Below are 25274 nucleotides of genomic sequence, written 5' to 3'. Positions count from 1 at the left end.
TTTTTTTAGCATCTGCTACCAAGAGTATGATCTAAAATTGAAAGACATAAATGCTCTTGATAACACTTTTTTTCTAGTAAATACATAATTCATTCTATCTAGATAACAGATGTAAAGTCAGGTTTAATCCTAATGCTTGTAAAACTACATTTCCCGCTGACTTACAATGCAAATTTGGAGCTATTTATTTGGCTTTAGCTACCTCATCTATAAAATCAGTGACTTTGATTAAGTGACTCCTAAAGTTACTTTAACTCAAAGACTTGAATGATAACAGATTCTTTCAAATTGTGCTGGTCTCTAATGCTTTAACTAGGTCTAACTCACTTTACTTGGATAAAAATATGTAAATATCTAACTATGATAAGGAGCTGCTCATCCTTTTATGGAATTCAGTTTACTTCTGAAATGTGAGTATCACCTCCAAAATACATCTGCATGAAAAGTCTAGATTTTGATACATAAGGTTTTCTCAGTGTCAAACATGTAGTCCATCAATTTCATATTATGTTATTGCCAAAAAAAAGTAGTAACACAACTCAAACCAGCTATTTATTATTAAACTTTCATATAAACATCACCATTCATATAATGGCTAATCAAAGTAATCTCAACTTTCATGAGTTTTCCCTGTCATTGTTCGGAATATGAAGTTTGCAAAAAGACTAGTGAGAGCAGCCAGTGTTAGGGCAATCTACCACTTTCAAGGGGAGAAAAACTGACAATTGAGCATCCCTTATCCAAAATGCCTGGGACCAGGAAGTGCTATGGATTTTGAGTTTTTTCAGATTTTGGACTATTTGCATTATACTAAAGGTTCAGCATCCCAAATCTGAAATGTTCTAATGCGGGTTTCCTTTGAGTGTCATTCTGACACAAAAAATTTTGGATCCTGAAGCATTTCGAATTTTCCAGTTAGGGATACTCAACCTGTAGGAACACTGTCAGTAATGACATTTTTTTTTTTTTTTTTTTTTTTGGTGGGGGAGGGAATAGAACAGAATTTAAAGATGCTTTTATTCAAGTGTTACCCTCTCATCATATAGCACGTTCTCACCTGATGAGTGGGACTTTGCCTCACTGGGGTAAAGTCTGCTCAGCTCCCCGTCCACAAAATGATGGGGTTGTCTGTTCTGTAAATTAGGCATTCGGAGATTCAAAGGTCTTTCTCCTAATGAAAAGAAAAAAGAAATATGCATAATATTAAAAACACACCATGGTTTTTCTTAAAAATAAATTTTCAAAAATTGCCTGAACACTCCTTAGGAAAAAAGTGAGGAAAGTCAACGAGCACTGAAGAATTTAAATAAGACTTGGAAAAAACATTTTAAATAATAATTTCAGAGGAAAATGGCAAGTCATTTCATGCCAGTCCCAAGGTTTACAATTCTGCCAGGATATTTTTAAGAGCTAAACAAAAGACTGAAAATTCCTGTAAGCATTCCAGTTTTGGCATATAATACATCTCCTCTATAAGGCATTTTCTTACTAGTGCAACCATTTTACCAAGGCATGTCACTAATCATATAATAACAAGTACTAGAAAGACAGAGAAGGCTTCAAGCCAATTAAAGATTAAAAAAAAAAAAACTACAGCAAAATCCATGAAAAAACAGATTTAGCACAAATATGGGAAAAAATTATACACCCAATCATGTTGTCATGTACTGAAATCCATCACATTAGCAAATTGTCACCCCACACTGAATTATCCTGGTGTCACAAATTAAGAGTCACCAAATCTTTAATAATTGCCTTTGCTTCTTAACTGTTAAGGATAATTGGAGAAGTTAAACAAGACCTCAATTCAAAGGTTAATGTAATATTTTTAAAAGGAAGAACTTTCTTCTCTTCCAGTACTCTGATGTGTTGACACATGTAATATTTCAGTCCATGGCTGGAGAATCCTTGTTAAGATGGTATTCTTACCTAGGAATCCTTTTATTTTTTACAATAATAACCACTCTCTAGAAAAGTATAATAATATATAAAAAGGAGGCACTATAAAATTATTTTTTTCTTCACTTATTACTATTTGAAACTAGAGGATATATTTATATACTTATAACCTGTACATCTCCCTCCACTACATGTAAGCTCCAGGTAAACAGGGATTTGTTCCCTGCTGCATCTTCAGTGCCTAGGAGAGTGCCTGGCACATAGGAAATGCTAAAAAATAAAATGCCTGTTGATTGGGTGAATAACAATGACTTGGGATTTTCTTTATGTGAGGATGTGAAAAGAATGAAGTACTTTTTAGAACGGTAAAAACACTCACCAATCACATGGCTTTCTAAACCTGAGCTGTATTGTCATAACACTTTAGATGCAGTTACCATATTCTCTTAAGAACCAAATGCTGTAAATTTCACAAACTTGTTTTTGAAGTCTAAAAAAATATGAAGTTTTGGTCATTTAAAAAGGATAAACATCTCTCCCGGAATCTGCTTCTTTGGGGAAAATAATCTGTACTATTGACATCTCACATTCCCACCAACCCCTACAAAATAATACATGTCAATCTCAGGTGCTAACTGCTTAAAGATTAAAAAATTTACAAATTAAAATTTGTAGGATAAATTATCTTTTTAGAAAAATGAAGAATTTAAAAAATAATTTTGATGAGAGAACCTGCAAAATAATCTCTACAAAATATCATAATTTAAAAATCAGCCACTGTCTTCTGTTTCTCTTTGAAGTGCACACAGTGGCCCTAAAGGCGTAGGATATTCTAAAGATGTACCTTGTCCATCTGAGTTATCGGAAGTCAAGCCGTTAGGACTGTGCTCTTCTGAGCTCTGCCTGTAAAGCCCTGCAGACAACCTCCTCTCGGCATGCTGCAGTCTCTCATAGCCAGCTTGGTTGCAAAGGAACTCCATCTGCTTTGCCATCACCTTTTCAGGCTGCTAGTAAGTAAAGCAAAAATCAAATCAGTAACTGAAACATTCTAGATTTTTTAATGGTTTAAAGATGCCAATTTCAGACTCCAGCAAATATATTTAGTATTCATTAAAATTAGTTCACACTTCATGTGGTATACAAATTCCATAAATGTGCATAGATGTCTATACCATAATGTTAAAACATAAAAGGCTGGATATTGTACAAAAGATAAAAGCTTTCTTCTCAATTCTTTCAAGAGAATTCCATGTCAGCTCAAAAGCAACATAACCTTAGCTTTGTTTTCCAAGGTACTAAGTCCTTTAAAGAATTTTTTAAAACAGAAATCTAAAAGCAACAGCAACATCTGCTATAAACTACTTCTAACACTTGGGGCGAAATCTTGGCATTTTTATTTTAGGATCTGGCAGTACACAGACTCTGATATGATGACAATATGTTTGGGGGAGAAAAGGTGTAAAATGGCTGTCTAGAAGAACAAGACAAATACACTTCCCACTAAAATTAAACAATGTAAATTATGCAGAAAAACATCAGTGCCAATAAGCATCTTCACCTTCATCATGAAATGAAACTGCAGTATTTCCTAACCAATCATAAAAAGGCATATTTTAAATATACAATTAGTCAACTGACATATAAATTTATCTCTGCATGTGTTTTATGTTCCTTTTCAATGCACTGCTCTAAATTACTTATATGTGATGTTCAGAGCAGTGTATTTGTGGCATTTTGCCAAGGAGATAATAGTCAAAATGCACAGATATGAATCACTACCATGCTATATAAGAGAGCAGGACAAGAAAGCTGCTATATAAAATTGGTTACAAAAAGCCCTGATTCACAATGTAAAAATCAGTAGGTAAAATATATTAATTCGCAGAATAAACATGATAAACACATTATTTTTCTAAGTGCATATAAACCAAATCAAAAGTAACTACAACTTCATTTCATTTGAACTTGTTACTAAATTGACAAAATTTAAATAAGCATATCTGAGGTAAAAAATGTATTTTTCATCCTAACATGAAAACAACAAAACTTAGCAGTACTAAATTTGATCAAAAGCAACTTATTACAAAGAAGCTGTTCAACAGGAATAAACAGGAATAAAAGCTTACAGTGCTTTCTAAAAGATAATGTTTGCAGAAAGCATTTTAAAATTTTAATTTCAGTATACAGACAAAATTAAATAACTTAATGGCAAAAGCACCTGAAGCCACATATTCATTTAATGGTTTTTCAATAAATATGAATTTAAAAGATTTAACAATAATTACAATGTTGACTATTAATATTTTATTGAGAACTAGTATTATTTTATCTCAGAGTTGTATTACACACAGCCATGGTCAACATGGCTGGTTTTCCTGATTATCAAACTGTTTAAGTTTTCTTGAGTAGAGAATCTGTCTCACTTCCTACAAAACTACAAGAATAAATAAGTAGCACCATATCAGATTCCGTTCATAAACTGAATCAAACCAAGTTGTTATTGCTCTCATGTTGATACAGCTGTGGCTCAGATGATGTTTTAAAAAACAAACGGAAATAAAAAGTCAGGCCTCAGATACTTAAAACTGAAGCTAGTTGAAGTAGTCATTTATTTTTTAACCTTCAGATACTATTATGAAATAATAACTGGGAGTTTATGTTACCTGTGAACTAAGAGCTGCAAGTTCTTCACTCTTAGCTCTAGCCTGCTGGAAGAGCGTTTGCACAGACTCCTGGAAATCTGGAAACCCATCCTGTGGGTCAAATAAGAAGTCCTTTATATTTAGAGTTTGTAAATAATAAAATACTATCAAAAACCTGAAAATAAAGCAAACTCTTAATCTCACTACCTGAATAATCATGATTAAGATTTTAATGGTTATAAAATCTTTCATTGGTTATAAAATATTTCATTTCAGCCTTTTATGAAACATACATTATTTTCTACAGCTGTAACCTCAGTAGAAACATAAATAAGATGAAAAATGTCATAATTCCTATTGTTTTACACTGGAAAGAAGGCTTTATGATCATTGATAAATAATGGTTATATAACATTTCACCTAGGGTGAGTGCAGTGGCTCATGCCTGTAATCCCAGCACTTTGGGAGGCCAAGGTGGGCGGATCACCTGAAGTCAGGAGTTCGAGACCAGCCTGTCCAATATGGTAAAACCCCATCTCTACTAAAAAAAAAAAAAAAAAAAAAAAAAAAAAAAAATTAGCTGGGAGTGGTAGCACACGCCAGAAATCCCACCTACTAGGGAGGCTGGGCAGCTACTTGGGAGGCTGAGGCATGAGAATCGCTTGAACCCAGGAGGCGGAGGTTGCAGTGAGCTGAGACTGCACCACTGCACTCCAGCCTGGGTGAAAAGGGTGATAAAGTGAGATTCTGTCTCAAAAAAACAAAAAAAAAACACATAAAAAACATTTAACCTAGTGGGGGGTTTGACTAGCCACTATCCTCACATTGGACATTTTTTATTCTTTTCCTAATTTTCGGTTTTATGAAAAACACTGCAAAAATATTTTCATGGAGATAGCATTTTCGATAGCTTAGATTATCTACTACAAAAGATTCCCAGAAGCAGAATTACTGCAGAGATATTTTTGTGCCTTATGTACTTTCACTAAACCTATAGAAGGCCTTTACTAGTTTATCATACCACAAGCAATACATGACAATTTCCTTGTCAGCACTAAGAATTCTTGTTTTCTTAATTTATGCCAATTTATCTATACTTTTGATACTCAAAAATCATTTAATTTTTATATGCCTGTTTTATATGCTATAGTTGTACATACTTTTATTTTGTGATTTCAACTGCTGCTATAAAGTTTAGAGAAATTCTGCTTCAGAAATTTGGTTCAGTACTCAAATCTACCCTCTAATTTTTCTAAAAGTTTGTTTTTTAAATTTAACCCTCTGACCTATCTGAAATTAATTTTGTTACATGAAATGTGGCTAACAATCCAAACTAAATGTTCTTTAAAGTGCTAACCAATAATCCCAACCTGAATTGCTCAAGGATTCCTTCATGTTGGCTTGTGATTTCTCCTTTATCATATCCTATGACAGGAAATGGAGCTTTGGAATTCGAAAGGCCTGTCACCACTCACTAGCTATGTGACCACCGGATGAGTAACTTAACCTTTCTGAACTTCAGTTTCCTCATAGGAAAATTGAGGATAGGAGAACCTATCTATTAGGATTGTTGTGAGGACCAAATGAGATAAAGCAAGTGAGATAATGCCTTCAGCATGTAATAATTACTAAATAGGTAGGTATATCAATACATACTAAATTCCTATAATAAATAGGGCCTATCTGGGGGCACTGGACAATACTTCAACTTAAATTACTTCCATTTTTCACTTGGTATTCCACCTACTTTTTTCAAGGTTTTCTTTTTTTGACTGTTTATTGCTCATGATCATTATAACTACAAAATATCATGACAGCACGGTTTTAGTAAATTTAGTGAAACCTCCTAAAGGACTCCTCCCACAAATTAGCATTAACAATTAAACTCCAAAACATTATTTCTCCCCTTCTTTGATAAGCTATATATTTGCAGCAGAGGACAAATCCTTAAAAACCAAAGTTCTTACAATACACAGCAGAAAAAGATGTAATAATGTAATAATAACAAAATATTTTACCTTATTTGGGATGTAAGATAGTGGTTCAAAAATTTTCCCCCATCAGGGTCTTTTCAATAAATTATTTCTCCACTGCAGATTTCTTTCAAATATTTTATCTATCAAAATACATTCCCTAAGTAATAACTAATTTGCTATTTTTAAAATTCAAAGACATGATATAGAGCCAAGAGCTAATAAACTTAACGTCTTAAGATGGTCCTATGTAGCTTTATCATGGGCCAGTATGTAATTAGCACTTTTGAAGTGTTGAAAATAGCCACTCTTCTAGGTTTCTATGTTGGCTCACAGATGTGTATGGAACATAATCATAAAATAAGCTAAAATGAACTTCATATACGTGTATACAGTCCAAGCTAAATCCAAAGTTCACTTTTTCTTAGCCATTCCAGTTTTCTTATAAATAAGTTTTCTTATTTATTTAGACTGAAAAATCCAACTTTCTCTTTAGCAAACCCCCACCCCACTGGAACTGCTTAAGTTCTCAAGTTCAGTGAGGTAAGCTAGTAGAAGAGTTAGAACAACTTCCATATGAGCGGTTATCATTTTCCAGGAGTCTACAATATACCGGTCCCTATGTTCTATATTTTATGTTCATTATTTCATTTAATCTTAATCACAGACAAGACTGGGTTTCTTTTTTACAGCTACAACACTAGCTTCAAAGCCTATGCTCAGTCCATAAATTCAGAGTTACTACCTTTATGAAACTCACAAGAACACAGGCATTTCTATAAACAGAAATTATAGCTCTGTTTTTCATAAGCTGAATGGGCTTTAACTGTATGACTTGCAGAGTTCAAAACCCAACTCTACTACTTATTTGCTGTGATACTGGGTAGATTATTTCATCTCTCTGTGTCTATTTTCTCATCTATAAAATGGGGACAACAATAGTACTTAACTTGTAGAATCATTTTAAGGAAGCAGAAAATTCATGAAAAATACTTAACACAGTGCCTGGCCCATAGGAATTACTTGATAAATGTTTGTTACTGATATCTGTTAAGTTCATCCAAAAAGCCACCAGATTTAATCAGAGTAAAGCATCATACTGGGGAAAAAAGAGAAATTTTATGGACAATTACAAAGTATAGACATCTTAGAGAAGGAAGAACTCAACATTTAATACTAAAATCAACCAGAGAATATTGAGCACATTCTTGGGGAACTATCTCAGTGAAAAGAACACTGGAAATCTAGAAACATGTGTTTCCACATTCAACAAAAATGTCGCATCCACCCAGGTGATTCATACACTGTACTCAATATGGGAATACAACGTCAAACAAGATGGCCATGCCTCAGGCGCTCCTGACAACACAGTCCAGGGAGGGAAATGGACAGAGACCCAGAGCACAGCAGAGGGCGCTGTGGCAGAGCAGACATCCCACAGGCCAGGGTGCCTAGGCTGAGAGTTCTAAAAGAAAGCAGCTAGTACAGACGCCTGGAGGCAAAAAGAACAGGGCACACTCTGGGAAGCCGGAAAATATTCAATATACACTGAAAAAGAGGGAGTGGTGAGGGAAGGTGGAAACACAGGGCCAGATTCTGTAAGCCCTTGAAAGCTATGTTAAGAATTTTAGATTTTATCTTAAAGACAAAGAGAAGCCATTGAAAGTCTCAGGGAAGAGACTGATCGGATTTGCATTTCAGAAAGCCCATCACATGTGAATGTGATGGGGGGAATGTACGTGGAGGAGGGCAGTTCAGGGTGGTGACAGGGACACTGGTTAGTGGGCTGCTGGTGAAGGCCCAGCCCTGGACAGTGGCAGGTGCCGCAGAAATAAGGCAACTGACATTCTCTAGAATAAGGAACTCAAGATCACGAGGTCTGGGAGGGGCCAGAAAGCTGATGAATTGGGTTGAGCTCATTTGCTAGTGAGACCTCCGTGTGTAGATAAGCCAGGTAAGCAGGGGCAGTGAGTTTGGAGCTTGGGGTAAAATCAAGGCTGGAGATCCAGAATAGAGGGTTATCAGTTCATCAGCAGAATCCGAGTGGAGTACACCAGTCAGAATCCCCATGAGCCCCAATGCCTCAATACTGTTTCTGGAAGAACTTGCAGGAGAAAGGTATGATCTAGTCATTTCACATTAGGAACCAGCTGTGTGATCTCAGGCAAAAAAGTAAACCTCATTATTTCCAGTGATCCAAATTTTTAAATTAGGATTACACCACCCGTGTATCTGCCCATTGGAAGTTTGTAGGGATTAAATAAAGTAATGCAAATAAGTGAACCTTGGAAAAGTACACATTGCCATACAAATACATGGTGGTACTAAAGTCAGGATTATTCAACCATGAGAATACTGAAAAAGCTGGATGGGGGAATCTCAAACTCTACATGTGAAAGTTGCTAGAAAATGGACACTATTCACCATTAATAAAGATAAATAAAAGCCTAAAATAAGTAATAAATAACAATATCCAAAGTAATCAGTGATCTCTCTGCAACTGAGTACATTAGTCATTATTTACTCCTACAGTCTTGACAGTTCACTGTGGATGGAAAAACTACAAAATCGAGTAGCTATCACTGCATGTCACATAAAGTAGATTTAAGGTCCCCAAAATATATGACTTAGAAATAAAAGTAAGAACATTCCCAAGAAACTGGTCTCTTTCACATTATGTGTGGTGCACAATTTCGTTGTATGTCTCGTAAGCTTGTTTCCCAGGCACCAGCTAGCTGCACCATGCTATGAGCGATCTATCTCCACGTCATATTTTTGGCTGATGCCATTAATCACAGTGTTTCCTTGCTGACGAGACTCTGGGTCTGATCACTGAGAAAATAAAAGCTATAGGACAGAGGCTGGTGCATGACCTAATTACTCTCATCCCATTGGTCTCCATCCCCATGCCTCCTCATCCTTTCTGCCGAACACTAGCAAGCTGCTTTAAAGCCACTGCTTAGCTGTCTCTAGATGACTTGTTACAGCAGATGTTCTCAACCCCACATGTGCATTTTCCTTTTTTCTAATCACACTTTCTGTATGAATAGCATATTGTAATGCTTCTGTTTTTCTGATCCAGAGGGGAAGAGTCTACGTCAAATTAGACCAGCTTTCTTTTCAACAAGCTTAGTAGCAGCGTAGGTGGATATTCTGAACCTCTTTCCTCCCCCTTCCTTGCTCTCCCACCCCCACCTTGCTGGAACTGCTAGCAGATGTTTCCTTTAGGTCTTTCTTCTTCAAGCCCCAATTCTCTGATTTCCTGGGCTCTATTAACAAACCTCATTTCTTTCATCCACTTATCTCTGAATGCTTTGCACCTCTGACTCCCACAGGGTCAAGAATGCTGTCATTTCCCATCTCTGCCCAGTCTCCAGCAATTTCAGCGAATGAAGAAAACTCAAATGAGAAATAGCACTCAGTCCAGTTAGTCAGCTGCCATCACCAGGTCTGAGACTGTAGCTTTATATATCCTTCCTCCCTTCTAAGATGTTACTTATAACATTGGGGTTAATAACAAATTTGTTCATGGAACTGAATGTGTTCTTAATGAAAAAGAAAGGTCACCAATTGAATTCACTTTTAACTAACATTTAAAAAAATTTAGGAGAAGACAAGAGAGCCAGGGACTTTGGCTCTTGATTTTTCATCTCCTTGAATGAGCTGTCAAGCCACCTTAAATATGTTCTTTCATAGGTAGAACATAAGGAAATCAAACTAATTTTTCTGATTTACTCTGTTTATCTTCCCAACACAAGGTTTTTACTCATTATAAACAATCAGCATATCAAATGAAAATTTCTTATATTTAAATATTTTGTAATTTACATTGTTCAATTTTCTACTCAAAACTTGTAACTGTTTACTAGATAAAATTTCTTGGATTAGAAAATAATAACTGCCACCCTTTTCAAAGACTACCATTGCTGCACACATTTCACCCTTCACACGGTACTACGAGGAAAGGTATAATCCCAATAGTGTTTTTTTCACAGGTAAGATGCTTTGTGAATAATCATTAGCACCTAGGAAGGTGGTACTGCTTTGACACTCAGGAATCAGACATACATAGGAAGCCCTGGCTCTGCTACTGGATAGCAGTTTGGCAACACAGGCGAAGATACTGAGCCTGTCTGGGTCTCTCCTTGGCTGTAAAATGGAAATCATAAAGCCTCCACATAGGTTAGACAAGAATGTTTGTGATAATGAATTCCAAATGTCTAGTAGGGACTGACACAAAATAAAAGCAATACAAAGTAGCGAATTTTACAATTGCCCCAAAATGAGAAGATTTAATTAGAAGATCTAATTTAAAAGATAAGTAAGAATAAACAAAATCTATTTTCATTTCAGCTGAAAGTGGACTCACAGAGGGCTGTGTTCCAGTGGACATGTTATTCATTCCGTCTAAGCAGAAGGATTCCCAACCTCACTTACTAACTAGCTGAAGAAACGTTTCCCTAGAGATTTCATTCCAAATGGTAGGTTCCCTAAGGCACACCTAAGCTAGCAGGCAATCTTTTTTTCCATGTCCATCTCATTATATTCTAGGAATTAAAGTTCAAAATCTGTTTTTTAATGTTTAACATACCCTGTAAGGAGGAACACTATTTAAGGACAACAGATTATCTTGATTACTTATATGCAATGTGTATACTGCTATTTTTTTCTTTTTAAATCAAATAAGTAACTAACTATCCTTTAAGGGGGGAACAACCTACTACAAAAATAAGAGCTTTCCAGGTAGAAAAATCAGACAAGTGAATGAATTAAAACTTCATTCCACCCAAGCCTTCATGTATAGATCAGGAAAACACAGTATTTAGCAACGAAAGATCTTACTGAGCTTGAACAAAGCACTACTTGTATTAGTGTACCCTAATGCATTAATAATGACAAGCAAGAAAATGTTTCTCTTTCCTTTACATGTCAAATTATTTTGATGTCATTTTATCTGTTCAACATTACATTTCTTTTTGTTCACTGTAAAAATTATGTTTTTAAGATGGAAAAAGCCAGCAATCTGGCACGTATGCTTATTGTTATAAAGGATTTTAGAACACTTAAAGATTTGAAAAAAGAGAAAAACTTGTCTCATTAGTTTGGGCCTTGTAATTAGAAATCTGTTACACTTTAAAATGGGCTAAGCTTAAGTTTATTTGTATGTTACTTAAAAACTTTTTTTTCTTGGTTTGAGACAAGGTTGTGCTCTGTTGCCCGGGCTGGAGTGCAGTGGTGCAGTGATTCTCCCACCTCAGCCTCCTGATTAGCTGGGACTACAGGCACATGCCATCATGCCTGGCTAATTTTTGTAAGGATGGGGTTTTGCCATGTTGCCCAGGCTGGTCTCAAACTCCTGGACTCAAGCAATCCACCTGCCTCAGCCTCCCAAAGTGCTGGGATTGCAGTCATAAGCCACCATGCCCAGCCTTGTATATTATTTTCTTTAAATAGAAAATAACAAGCTGAGAATCACAAGAGAAAGACTCAAATGAAATAAGAGAAAAAGTATGTTAAAAGAATTCTAAATTCTTTCTAGTTTTATTTATGAGGTCCTTTGTGTCAACACATTCCCTAGACAAACTTATTGTTCTCTAAACATGCTCCGTATTTTCTTACCTCTGTCTTTGCCCATGCTGGTCTATCTTTATAATGCCACCCCAATCCCCTCCCCACATCGCTACCTTTTGAAATTCTACCCTTCTTTAAAAAACCCAGCTCAAATTACACCTTCCCAATAGTCTCCCCCATCTCTTCTCATACCAGAAATTCCCCCTCTCCCCAGAAGCCTATAGAAGGTACACATAAGGCACCAGCACTTGGTGAAAAGTTTTACGGGAGTGGTAACTTTATACAGCCAGTACTATCTACCTCACAACAGCTTCCAGAAATAGTTCTGGTATCTCAAATTTGACTTATAGTACTGCACAGACAAGGATTCATACCAATACTACATATTTTGCAAAGGATTACACCATCTACATGTGTAGATACACATACACACAAGACACACACACATTCAAGAGGTACTGATGACCTGCAATACACAAGTGCTTTTTAAGAAAGAGAAACAGAACAAAATTAAAAACAAACCAACAACAAAAAAGTGAGCCACTGTCCTAAATTCAAAGGTATAGTTACTATTTATTTCTGGGAAACAAAATCAAGAGTCTAGTGTCTATAAAAGCATTTAAAGAAGCCTGGGGCCAATTGTCGCTTGTCTTATTTAGGAAGGGTTAGAAGAGTTATTCGCAGGAAAAAGAAACACTGATTATCTTAATTTTGAATCCAGAGCTGCTCAAGTGGCTTTGTGAACTCCAGTAAACCAATAAACTAACCATATAGAACTATAATTCAAGTATCTCTAGTGGAGTATATTTAAAGGAACAGAAAGGTCACATCTAATGTTACAGCCCAACACTTTGTGCTTCTAATAAGAAACTGAAAGCACTGTAATGAAATCAAGGCCTCTGAGAGGGTCAGAAAGACTTACCAATAAAGCTCATCAAGAAACAACTGCAGCTCAAACAGTCCATGAGATTCATGATCACAAATTTCAATATTGAATAGTGACCTCTAAAGCTAGACAAGTGTGGCTTAAATGTGAGCAGCGTGAATCATGATCACACTTAGGGCCAATGGTGAAAAACAGATAGAGATGTATTTCTAGCCTAGCAACTGACTAATTTTTTGGCCCCTGGGTAGTTTCTGTGCTTTCTTTCCTCTCAACCCTCCAATGGCACATGCGTTCTTAGCAGTTTCTATGTTCACCTGCCTTTCCCTTTCAGTGGCAGTGAGTCACTAACAGCCAAATCCACAAGGACCCTCTGTTACCTGTTATCTGGGGGAGCAAGAGATAAAACATCTCACTAGTTATATCATCTTTCAATGTAGCCTTTTAGATAATTTCAACATTTTCTGAGTTAACCATCTTACACATTATTCCAGAGCTAACAGTGAGGTAGGTTACAAATATAAGTACTTTTTTTGGGGTAGAGACAGGGTCTCCCCATGTTGCCCAGGCTGGTCTCGACCTCCTGAGCTCAAGCAATCCTTCTGTCTTGGCCTCCCAAAGTGTTGGGATTATAGGTGTGAGCCACCATACCCAGCCCACATTTCTTTTTTTAATGTGGCTTTTTGTTTTTCACAAAATACTTCTCTTCCTTGAGAACCACTGCTTTAGGATAAAGTAGTTTATAAGTCAAAGATGCTTATCTGCAGCCATTCATTATTTCATTCTATAGATTTTAAGTGCCTATTAGGTGCAAGGCAGTTACAAACTCTAAGTATACAGCAGCAGATTCACAGATAAGAGACCTATTCTCATCTAATGGGGCAGACTGATAATAAATTTAAAACAAGTATCTAGCAGTTTCAAATACTGGCGAATGCTATGAAAACAAACCAGGAGAATAAGCCTGAGTGTGATTTTGGGGAGAGGGTGCCCCTTTAGAAAGAGAGGCAGGGAAGTCAGGGAAAACTCAGCGGTGACTTGAAGCCATCTAAAGAAACAGAAGTCTAGGTAGGGGGAAAACAGTGAGTGTTGAGGCATAAATGAGTTTGGCATGTTCAGGAACAGAAAGTCAGTCAGAGTGAGGCTAGAACACAGTAAGAATGGAGTGTGGCAGCAGACAAGGTAGGAGATGCAAGCTGCAGTCAGATCATGTGGGGTCTTAGATCCTTTAAAAAAAAGTTTAGATTTTATTCCAGGTACAGTAGAAAGCCACTGAAAGGATTTAAGCAAGAAAGGGATTTATGTTTTTATAAGATAATTCTGGCTTTGGTATGAATAAAGGATTACTGACATATAAATAGATACTCTGTAGATATAACTGATGATAGAAATTTAGGGTGGTCAAGCATAGGTTATTTGCTTTAACTTGAAATTAAATAATAGGATGGCTAAGAGAACACTGACCTCCATCCCCTGCCTAAAAGAAAAAGAAAGGAAGGAGCCACCTGACCAGATTTCCACTCTGCTGCAAACTAGACTTTTTAAAAAGTATTTGTAAGAAACAATAGTTCTGAAACCATTCTATAGTTCTAAGAGTCCTAAGTATGTTTTTCTTAACTCCCACCTTACCACTTGCAAATCTAAAATCAAAAGAGCAGCCTCAACCGTGACACTCTAAAAGAGGCTTTAGTTACAGTAAAGTCTCTGTAATTTATAGCTACTAAATTATCATTTCCCTTAGATAGTTAATATAAAGAAACGAAAAGTTAGCTCCTCTGTATTTGATGACTAATGATGTAAATATGACTATAAAAGGAATGGTTTAACCAGTAAAGTTTTAAATCTGTAAGAAACACCAATTGCAAATCAACCTTTGATAAATTGACTGGACTAGTCACCACAGTTTTCTTTTAAGAATTTCCTTGGACTAGGCATGGTGGTTCACACCTGTAATCCCAGAACTTTGGGAGGCCAAGGAGGGAGGATCACTTGAGCCCAGGAGTTTGAGTGCAAGACCAGCCTGGGCAACATAGCGAGACCACATCTCTACAAGAAAAAAATTTTTTTTTAAATTTTCCTTGGTCTGCTAATTCAAATTACTGTAAATATTGTATTTCAAGGTAACAAAATTCTATATTTTTAAAAGATTTATTGAAAGCCATTTTTCACTGGTTTATGGGACCATCTTTTTTTGTCTGAACTAGTTAAGATTTTGCTTGATCTTAAAACAAAAGCAAACATTATCAGCATAAGAAAATGTAACATATGACCATACCTCCACTTTAATTCTCTTTGGGGATAATTCATCTCTTTCTCCACATTTTGACCTAAGGGAAAGGGGAGAGGAAAAAAAAAAACAAAGAAAAACACACTTGAGAAAGTAACTGATTTTATTCCAAAGGCATCTCAGCCTATAACCTTCCACCAAAATATATACCCTGAAACTCCAACACCAGAAATGACATATTCATAATGAACATTAAAATAATGAAGAAAAGATCTTTCATCATTTCCAAATTAACACTAGGGGAAGGTATAGATACAATTATACATTTTAAAAGGCCACTACCTAAGAACTCCCCACCTCTGGCTTTGGTATGAAAGCCACTCAATAATTTTTTTTTTAAAGATGGGGTCTCACTATGTTCAACCCAGACTAGCCACAAACTCCTAGGCTCAAGTGATCCTCCCACCTCAGCCTCCCAAATTGCTGGGATTACAGGCGCGGGCCACTGTGCCCAGCCTAGCACTTAATAAATATTTAATGATCATCACATAATGAAAAAAAAATCATGGAGGATATCCCTTTATGGTTCAGTAGAATAATTTAGGATAAAATGACTAAAATGACCACTTAAGATGTATGTTTATGGCTACATGAGATTAAAATGCATTTTGTCTATCTACAGAAACTACAGATGTATTTACCCTGACCCAGCAATTTCTCTGCTGGGAAAACCTATCCCAGTGGTATCTATATATATATATAAAATGATGCTCCATCTATGGTAAGACACATAATTATTTCATGTACCACTATGAAATTAATTAAACTATGACAAGCCATCAACTACAAGTTATACTTCAATATAAAAGATTTGTTAAAATGTGAAAAAGTACACCTCAGAATCAACAAAACATATTATGTATGATGTTTTTTATTGTGGTTTTATAATAAAAGACTAGCCACAACCCCAGTAGCCATCAATAGGGACTAATGAATCACAGCACATCCACACAATTCAATACCATGCAGCCGTAAAAAAATAATGAGGGCACCTTAGGAGTCCAAGGTGGCTTCTAAATTATGTAAAAGTGTTAATATATTTTAAAGTACATTTAACTTTAAAAGGAAAGGTGAGGCTAGGCACGGTGGCTCATGCCTGTAATCCTAGCACTTTGGGAGGCCAAGGTGGGCAGATCACAAGGTCAAGAGATCGAGACCATCCTGGCCAACATGGTGAAACCTCGTCTCTACTAAAAATACAAAAATTAGCTGGGCATGGTGGCGCACGCCTGTAGTCCCAGCTACTTGGGAGGCTGAGGCAAGAGAATTGCTTGAACCCAGGAGGCGGAGGTTGCAGTGAACCAAGATCGAGCTACTGCACTCCAGCCTGGTGACAGAGCAACACTCTGTCTCAAAAAATAAATAAATAAAATAAAAACGAAATGTGAAGGTAAATACTAGAGGAAACGGCTAAAAACTGGTGAAGGCAGTTGCCTCTGGAACGTGGAACTGAGAAGCGGGAAGGCAGAGCACAGGAACCGTTGAGTTTCATTGTTAGCCTTACATGTTATACAACTTCTTGAACTGTGGACATGTATCACTTTGATTAAAGAAAATTATTTAAATAAAGTATTCAAAGAAAATAGTGTATAATACAATGAAGAAAATTAAAAATCAGCGAATCAGCTGTTGATTATCCAACTCCAAAAAAAAAAAAAACACCTTATAAATAATACCATAGAATGCTGCTGTATATTCTTACCCTGTTCATTTAGTCTACATGATTTTACTTGTCAGTTATAAATACATAGGTACTGACGTAGGGCAGAAAATGAAAATGCTGTGAGTTAGGAAAAATAATGGTAATGATGGCAAATGCCTGTAGTGCTGGTTTTCAAACTTAGGATGCACAAGAATGCTCTCGGATGCTTGTGAAAGTTCAGATTCCAGAGTTCCATCCCCAAAGAATGTGATTTATTAGGGCTGGAGAGGGTGCTCAGAATGTGAATTTTCAACAAAAACTTAGAGTTACTCTAAGGCAGTGGTCATCTGCATTCAGAGAAGCAGTGGCAGGTACAACACAATGTGGGCTGGAAATCGGGGTCTGTGTGGAATCAAGTGAACAAAATCAAATGGTCCTATCCTGTAGACAATGCTTATGGCTCAAGTAAGGATAAGGTGAAGAAAAATATGCTGTGTTTACATTAAATTTTGAAACCACCATTGCTTTTTAACATCACGTTTTATTTCAAACTTGTGTTCCATAACCCATTTGCTAGTAATAGAAGTATCTTCCAATTTTCCCTTAGATATTAGTCAATAGAGTCGTTTTACATATTCAGCTAATCTCATCAGATTGCAAACACCTTGCAAAAAGGACCATTCTATTTCCGCAGAGTTCAACAAGTTCATGTAGTTAGCGGGTGTACAAATACGTCTATAAATGCTGTCTGACTAAATCCCCTCGTCACACTCAAAACCAAAGTGTGTGTGTGAGAGAAGAATGTCTAAAACCACTACCAGAACAATGCTATAGTAACTAGAGAATGATGCCTTTCAAAAGAGAACAGGGAGAATTAAACAACAAAAATCACCTTGGCATGTTTTCAAAAGTCACTGAATTGTTTAGTTTCATAGAACAATAATCATCCTTCTACTTTTTCAGAAATGCTTATATTCTATCAATAGATGATGTTTCGAACTCTACTTCTCTCAAGCAATGCAAAAATACTAACAATTAGTTAAATACTTACTTGGTGGTTCTGTAAGTATATTTATAGGTGACTTCTCGAGAAATCTGTCGAGCCAAGGCAAAAAGCTCATCTCTTCTTGTCAGCAGGGCATTATCCTTCACACAGAGTTGAGCAGCCGCTTCATTAACAGTGAGCTGGATATCCAAAACAGTTTCAAAATTAAGAACATTTTAATTTCATCAAAATGCAAAAGGTTTCACTTAAAATATAAGAATGTTACACCATTATATAATAAAATCATTATTCATAAAAATCAGAATGGTATTTATTCCTAATTATTCCTAATGCCGAATTTCAGAAGAAAATAAATTCATCTGCCATCTCACAGAGCCCAAACTAAACATAATAGTCAGCTTGATTTTATCTATTTATATGTTTTTTTTGGTTAGATAGGAGAGTTTATAGACAACAAGGAAAATAAAAAGTAAAAAATTTTCTGCAACTCGCTTACAAAAAAAACCAAAATATTAGAATACAGGATTTGCTGACACCATTTCTCTAACCAAAAATGAATGTAGATGGTCTGACAGATTTTTTATGAACTGACATGAAAATTCTTAAAAAGGAATCAAGACCATATGATTTTAAACATTTATCAAATCACTCAGTAAAAAATAGAGTTATCACATACTAGGGCTATATTGGAAAATCAAGGTGTTAGACTAATCTCTAAGATCCATCTAATTCTACCACCCTTTCATAATTCAGTAATTATTAAATATTGCCAATACAGAGTTGCTAGTTGACCAAACACTTTGTACTAAAATTTTGTTACCCTAAACACAAAATCTGTAATTGTTTAACAAACTAGAAAATTTTTCACATAATTTTGTCAACAGATATAGGAAACTGTCAAGAGGTATATCAGACTTTTTTAATATGCAAAAGATGTACTTAACCAAGGCATGATGATTAGCAAAAAGAAAATGGGACGTGATGGCAGACAGACCTGAGGAGAGTCCTGCTCCATCATTTACCAGCTGTGACTCTGGACACGCAAAACTTTTGAGAGGCTTGGTATTTGGTATTCTGAGAGGCAAAATGGGATAATAGCACTATCCCAAAAGGCTCTAACAAGATGTAGATGAGGAGACACACCTGGCATAAGGTTGTGGTTAGTGTTAGTTCTTGTTTTCTTTTCATAAGAAATCAGGTACGGCAGTACCCCCTTACCCACAGTTTTGCTGTCTGAGGTTTCAGTTACCTGTGGTCAACTGGGACCCAAAAATATTAAATAAAAAATTATACAAATAAACAATTCATAAGTTTTAAACTGTGTGCCATCTCACTCTGTCTCATCCGAGTGATGAATCATCCCTTTGTCCAGTGTATCTACACTGTCTATACTCCTGGCTGTCAGTCACTTGACGGCCATCTCAGTCATCAGATGGACTCTTCTGAGATCTCAGTGCTCATGTTCCAGTTACCCTTATTTGACTCAACAAGGGCCCCAAAGTGCAAGAGCAGTAATGCTGGCATGTTGTTCTAATTGTCCTACTTTATTATTATTAATAGTTATTGTTAATCTCTTGCTGTGCCTAATTTATAAGTTAAACTTTATCATAGGTACGCATGTATAGGGACGAACAGTATATATAAGGTTTGGTACCATTTGCAGTTTCAGGCATCCAACTGGGGGTCTTGGAATGTGTACCTCACAGATAAGAGGGGGACTACTGAGTCACCCTTTCTCCCTACCCAGGCATCTCATCTTTATTTAGAATAATTTTTCTTACTTAAAATTTTTGAAAACAAAAATAAATAGCATGCAATCATTCCATCTAGAATGACAATATTCTAATATACATTATTCCAATATTTCAGTGTACATATAAACATTAAGTATATATGTACATACAAATTTGTAATCTACTTTTTTCAGTTACGTATGCTATATTTTTTATTTCTACCAATGTATTAAGGCAGAGACGTGGCTTGTTTACATTAGCATCTGGCATGGGCTGGAAGTTCAATATATATCTGTTGACTGATGAATGAATTGAAAAATCCTTTATAATATCACTTTTACTACCCACACGTACAATATTCCATTGTAGAAAACAACCATATATTATGTAAACTACCTTCGCTCTGGACATCAAACTACCTCCAGTTTTCCATGGGCTATTTAAAAAAAGGCTGCATAAGAGATTCTTAAATATGCACCTTTGCACACATATCCAATTATTCCTTTGCAATAAATTCCTACAAATAGACCTGTTAGGTCACAGGGTATACTAAATTTTAAGAAATTTACACATTCCACCTAACTACCCTCAGAAAAGTTGCTCTAAATCATAATGCTGTCAATTATATGATGAGTCCATTTCCTACAATCTTGACCAACACTAGTTATTATCTTTTTAAAACTTTACCAATTTTATATTTCTAAAACAGCATTTGGTTGTAATTTGCATCACTTTGACTATGAAACTAAAGCTTTTTCTTACATCTTTGACTCATTATAATGTTTCTTGTTCTTAGAACTTCAGGAATTCTTTATTAACAGCATTAACTCTTCATCATATGTAATGGGATTTTTTTTTTTTAAGTTTGTCATTAGCCAAACAGTTTCTATGCCTTGGGTGACAGGCACAGAAAAACTCTTCCTACTCTAATAATATATAAATGTTCCATAATTTAGTCTAATCGTTTTACTTTTCCCACCTAAGTATTTAAACCATCTAGAATGTGTTATGGTACATGGTATGACATAGATATTTAACATCCTCCTCCCCAAATTTATAACTGTAATTTATATTGATTTGTTCTGAGACAATTAATTTGGCCACTGACAGCAAGTTATAATAATAAACCCAAGTCTCCTATTTTAAACCCATAGCTGAATATGAAAGCATAATTGAAGGGAGAATTTATTTTCAGCCTTCTCCACTCCTAAAGAGTCATCAATAGATAAATTCCTCCCCTAAGTGCCTTTGAAAGGCACAATGTTATTGGAGTTAAAAGTGAAATGTATACTTTAAATAATGATTTTCAAAATAAATCAACTTCAGTTTCAGCACGGCAGTAGCTAAATGACCTTGAGGATTCTCAAATAGCTTTTTATGTAGCGATTTATTTTTCATATTGATAAATCTAAATTACTAAGGAAACCTCTGATTTTCAGTAAGATGTTTTAATTGACAACATTTCAGAGGTACTAGCTTATGCACAAACACAGAAAATAACTTTTCAACATAAACTGAAAACAATATTCTAGTATTCCTTTTATTACCTTTCCAGAAACCAAGAAAAATAAACATAATGCATTCACTGTCACTGAATTCAGGCTCCCACAAACCAAAAAGGTAGACTAAATTCCAAGCCCTCAGGGAACCTGGTAAAAAACTGAGACTGAAGAAATAACTCTAGCTTACCCCCCGAGTTGTAATAAAAAGCTGATTCATGAAGCCTCTCCCTTAAAAACATGTGTTCTGTCAGTGTTACCTAGATTTCATGCTCCCTAGTTGCTAATAATGAACAAATCAATAACTATTACGATATAATTACAAAAGAAAAATGAAAATATTCCCAAGCAGTTCGTCGCTTGCAGCAGCATCGTTAGCTTTTTCTGAATGCCAATACTCTAATTTTGTTAAAAGGATAAAGTAACAAGATATTCTCCCTTACTGGTTTACTTATTTCCTCTTTTTGTGGCCCAAAATACCAAAATTCCACCATATCTTTATGTGAAAGATTTCTTAAAGTTCACTTCCTTTTTTTTTTTTTTTTTTGAGATGGAGTCTCACTCTGTCTCCCAGGCTGGAATGCAGTGGCGCAACCTCAGCCTCCCAGGTTCAAGCGATTCTCCTGTCTCAGCCTCCCAAGTTGCTGGGACTACAGGCATATGCTACCATGCCCGGCTAATTTTTTAATATTTTTAGTAAAGACGGGGTTTCATCATGTTGTCCAGGCTGGTCTCGAACTCCTGACCTCAAGCAATCCACCCACCTTGGCCTCCCAAAGTGCTGGGATTACAGGCGTGAGCCACCATGCCCAGCCTCTTAAAGTTAGCTTTGTATCTTTTATAACTGGACTTAAAAACTGGACTTACTACAGTTATCTTTATCCTTAAGAAGAGTGGTTTACTGATTCCTAAAAAAACTTTCTTTACGGGTTGTTAAAATTATAATCTCCAACAATTAAATGATTGTGACTTTAAGTACTGTTGGCACAAAAACACTGTGAACAACTGTGTGATAGGGAGGCTCAAAAGGCAATCAGGACTTTCATTTCCAGCACTGGGAGGGCTAGGTACCATTACTGGCCCCTCTCAGAAAAAAAACTAAAAATGTTAAATAAAATAGGGAGGGGATCATCTTGTAAATGCTCAATGAGCTGATGAGAATAAGGACATTGAGGCCAAAATGAATGAGTACAGTACCTCAAAGAAGTTTAAGTTAAGGACAGTTGCTAAACTTGATGAGCTTGAGTTTCAATCTTCATGGCCTCATGGGGTTGAGGAGAATGGGAAGGAAAAAAGAGGCAAAGCCCACAGCCCATGAGAATTGAAGAGTCTAAGACGCCTCCTCCATAAAGCTGAAACCTCAGCACACACACCCAATGTAAGGCTGAATTAGAAATACATCTGTACCCCCAGGAGAATGCAAAGAAAATTATCTGTCTTGAACCCTAGTAATGACTGGGAGAGAACAGAAGATACTCTCTTGAGATTTCATAACCCCCCAATCAACCATAATTCACACTAAGTGGGCTGAGAATTTATTTTCACAAGGTCTTAGATTTGTAATGTCCCCAGATGCCCAGTAAAAAGAAAAAGCAAATAACCTCTAGGGAATTCACTTTCTTCCCAGGACTCTAAATGTTCTCACAGTTAAAGTTCCAAGAAATATGAATTCACATAAATCATAAAACATCAAAAGAAACAAGGCAACAAAAGTGAACACTAGTAGAAACAACAGACAGCAAAATCAGACCCTCAAAGACTTCATTTGAAGAAACAAAGGGATTTGAAAATACGACTAAAAAGCAATACAGTAAAAATAACCAAGAAACTTGAGAATCAGGAGAGGAGAATTGGACAGAAACAAGATTTAAAAAGCACACAATAAATAACAGAATAACCACTAACTTTTTTTTTTTTTTTTGAGACGGATTCTTGCTCTGTCTCCCAGGCTGGAGAGCAGTGGCATGATCTTGGCTCACTGCAAGCTCCGCCTCCCAGGTTCACGCCATTCTCCTGCCTCAGCCTCCCGAGTAGCTGGGACTACAGGTGCCAACCACCACGCCTGGCTAATTTACACAAAGGTATCTTTAATTACTAAGGGAAAACCACTAACATTATAGAATTTAATACTCCAAATAAATAGTAATTAAAAATGAGGGCAAAATAAAGATATTTTCTAGTAGGTAGGGAAGGACAGTTTGCCACCAGTAGGCCTTCATTAAGAAAATCCTAAATGAGCTTTAGATAGAAGGAAGCTAATCCCAGATGATAAATCTGTATAGAAAGTATATCAGGGCTAGAGCGGAGATACAAATAAAATAATGGAAAAAAATCCAAAATATTAGTCATATAATAAATGTACATGGACCAAATATTCCAGTTAAAAAACAAAGAATGTCTGACTGAGTTCTTTAAAACCCAACTGATCAGTATTTATAAAAGATATATATAAAACATGGATTCAGAAAGGCTGAAAATAAAAGGATGATATAAAGATATAATTAGGAATAGACCAGGTGTGGTGGCTCAGGCCTGTAATCCCAACACTTGGGGAAGCTGAAGCAGACAGATCGCTTGAGCCCAGGAGTTTGAGACCAGCCTGGGCAACGTGGAAACCCCGTCCCTACAAAAAAAAAAAAGAAGAAGAAGAAAGAAAGAGAGGAAGAAAGGAAGGAAGGAAAAAAGAAAAGAAAAGAAAAGAAAGAAATTAGCTAGGTGTGGTGGCACATGCCTGTGGTCCCAGCTACCCAGAAGGCTGAGTAGGAGAATCACCTAAGCCTGGGAGGTCGAGGATACAGTGAGCTGCCATCTCACCACTGCACTCCAGCTAGCGTGACAAAGTGAACCCTGTCTCCAAAAAAAAAAAAAAAAAGAAGTAAAGATGTAATAGGCAATGACTAACAAAAAGAGAGCTCATGTATTGATATCAACATTAAAGAAAATAGCTTTCTAAAGCAAAATGCATTATTAAAGGTTAATAAGATTACTGCATAATACAAAGAGAAACAGACAACACTATAATCACAGTAAAATTTTAGTACACAACTCTTTTTTACTGATAGAGCAAGCAGACAAAATAATAGTTAAGAATATAAGATTTGAATAACAGAGTTAATAAGCTTGTTAGAACAGACACATATAGAACACTCTAACAACTACTTAAGATATCGTTTCCAAACGTAAAAAACACACACCACAAACTGAATCATAACTAAACTCTCAACAAATTTTAAAGGTTTGGCATCACACAAACCATGTTCTCTTGCCCTCAATGTAATTAAGTCAGAAATCATTAGGAAAAATAAGGAAAAAAAAATTACTCATATTTGGAAATAAACACTTTTAAATAACTCATGGTCAGAAATCATAAAAATAATTAAAATTGAAAAATAATAAAATAACCTCATAACAAAACTTTGGAAATAACACTGAATCAATACATAGTGAAAATTTATACTTTAATTGCTCATATTAGAAAAAGAATGACTAAAAATTAATGAACTAAGCACCCAAATTAAGTTAGATAAGAACAATAAAATAACTAAGAAAGGAGACAAATACATACACGTGTACAGCACAAGCAAGAATAGCAACTAAGCCCAGAGTGGCTTCTTCAAAAAGATCAGAGGTTGGCAAGCTTTTTCTGTAAAAGGCCAGAGAGTAAATATTTTAGGCTTTACGGGCCAAACAGCCTGTGTCACAACTACTTAACTCACCATTGTAGCTCAAAATCAGCCACAAACAGTACATAAATAAATAGGCCCAGCTGTGTGGCAATAAAAGTTTATTTATAAAAACAGGAGGTGAGTGAGACTGGGCACACAGACCCTAGTTTGCAGATCTCTGAAAAAGAATAAAATTGGCAAACCTTTCGCTAGGTTGATTAGGGGCTAAGCAGAGATAAGTGCGAAATCAATATTAGGTCAATATTAGGTCTTAAAAAACTATAAATAACTTTACACCACTAAGTTTGAAAACTCAGATGAAATGGATATTCTTAGAAAAATGTGACTTACCAAAATTGACTCAAGAAATAGACTACCATAATTCATTTTTAAAAATCATCAGAAGGAAAAGTCCAGCATTTCAAGTGTTAGATGCTGAAATCTATGAATTCTGAGATTGAGAGTCCAGAATAA

General features: G+C 35.8%; 1 protein-coding gene across 8 annotated transcripts in view; it reads right to left on the bottom strand.

Moving 5' to 3' along the window:
- NAB1 (NGFI-A binding protein 1) overlaps positions 1-25274 on the bottom strand; it is a 43945-nt gene that overhangs the window by 4312 nt on the left and 14359 nt on the right. For 5 of the 8 annotated variants that reach the window (XM_063647743.1, XM_063647745.1, XM_063647746.1 and 2 more), the window contains exons 3-7: positions 17949-18082; positions 15244-15295; positions 4563-4652; positions 2744-2906; positions 1058-1171 (exon numbers count right to left, since the gene is read on the bottom strand). In XM_063647743.1, the coding sequence (XP_063503813.1) occupies positions 1058-1171; positions 2744-2906; positions 4563-4652; positions 15244-15295; positions 17949-18082 (553 nt within the window). The remainder of the gene's footprint in view (positions 1-1057; positions 1172-2743; positions 2907-4562; positions 4653-15243; positions 15296-17948; positions 18083-25274) is intronic. The other 3 variants (XM_063647744.1, XM_063647747.1, XM_054476789.2) reach the window with 1 other exon arrangement.

This window comes from Pongo pygmaeus, chromosome 11 (assembly GCF_028885625.2).
Source record: "Pongo pygmaeus isolate AG05252 chromosome 11, NHGRI_mPonPyg2-v2.0_pri, whole genome shotgun sequence".
In the NCBI taxonomy this organism is placed as follows: domain Eukaryota; kingdom Metazoa; phylum Chordata; class Mammalia; order Primates; family Hominidae; genus Pongo; species Pongo pygmaeus.
Note: the sequence above shows the minus strand (reverse complement) of the source record. Positions and strands in the feature narration are given on the sequence as shown.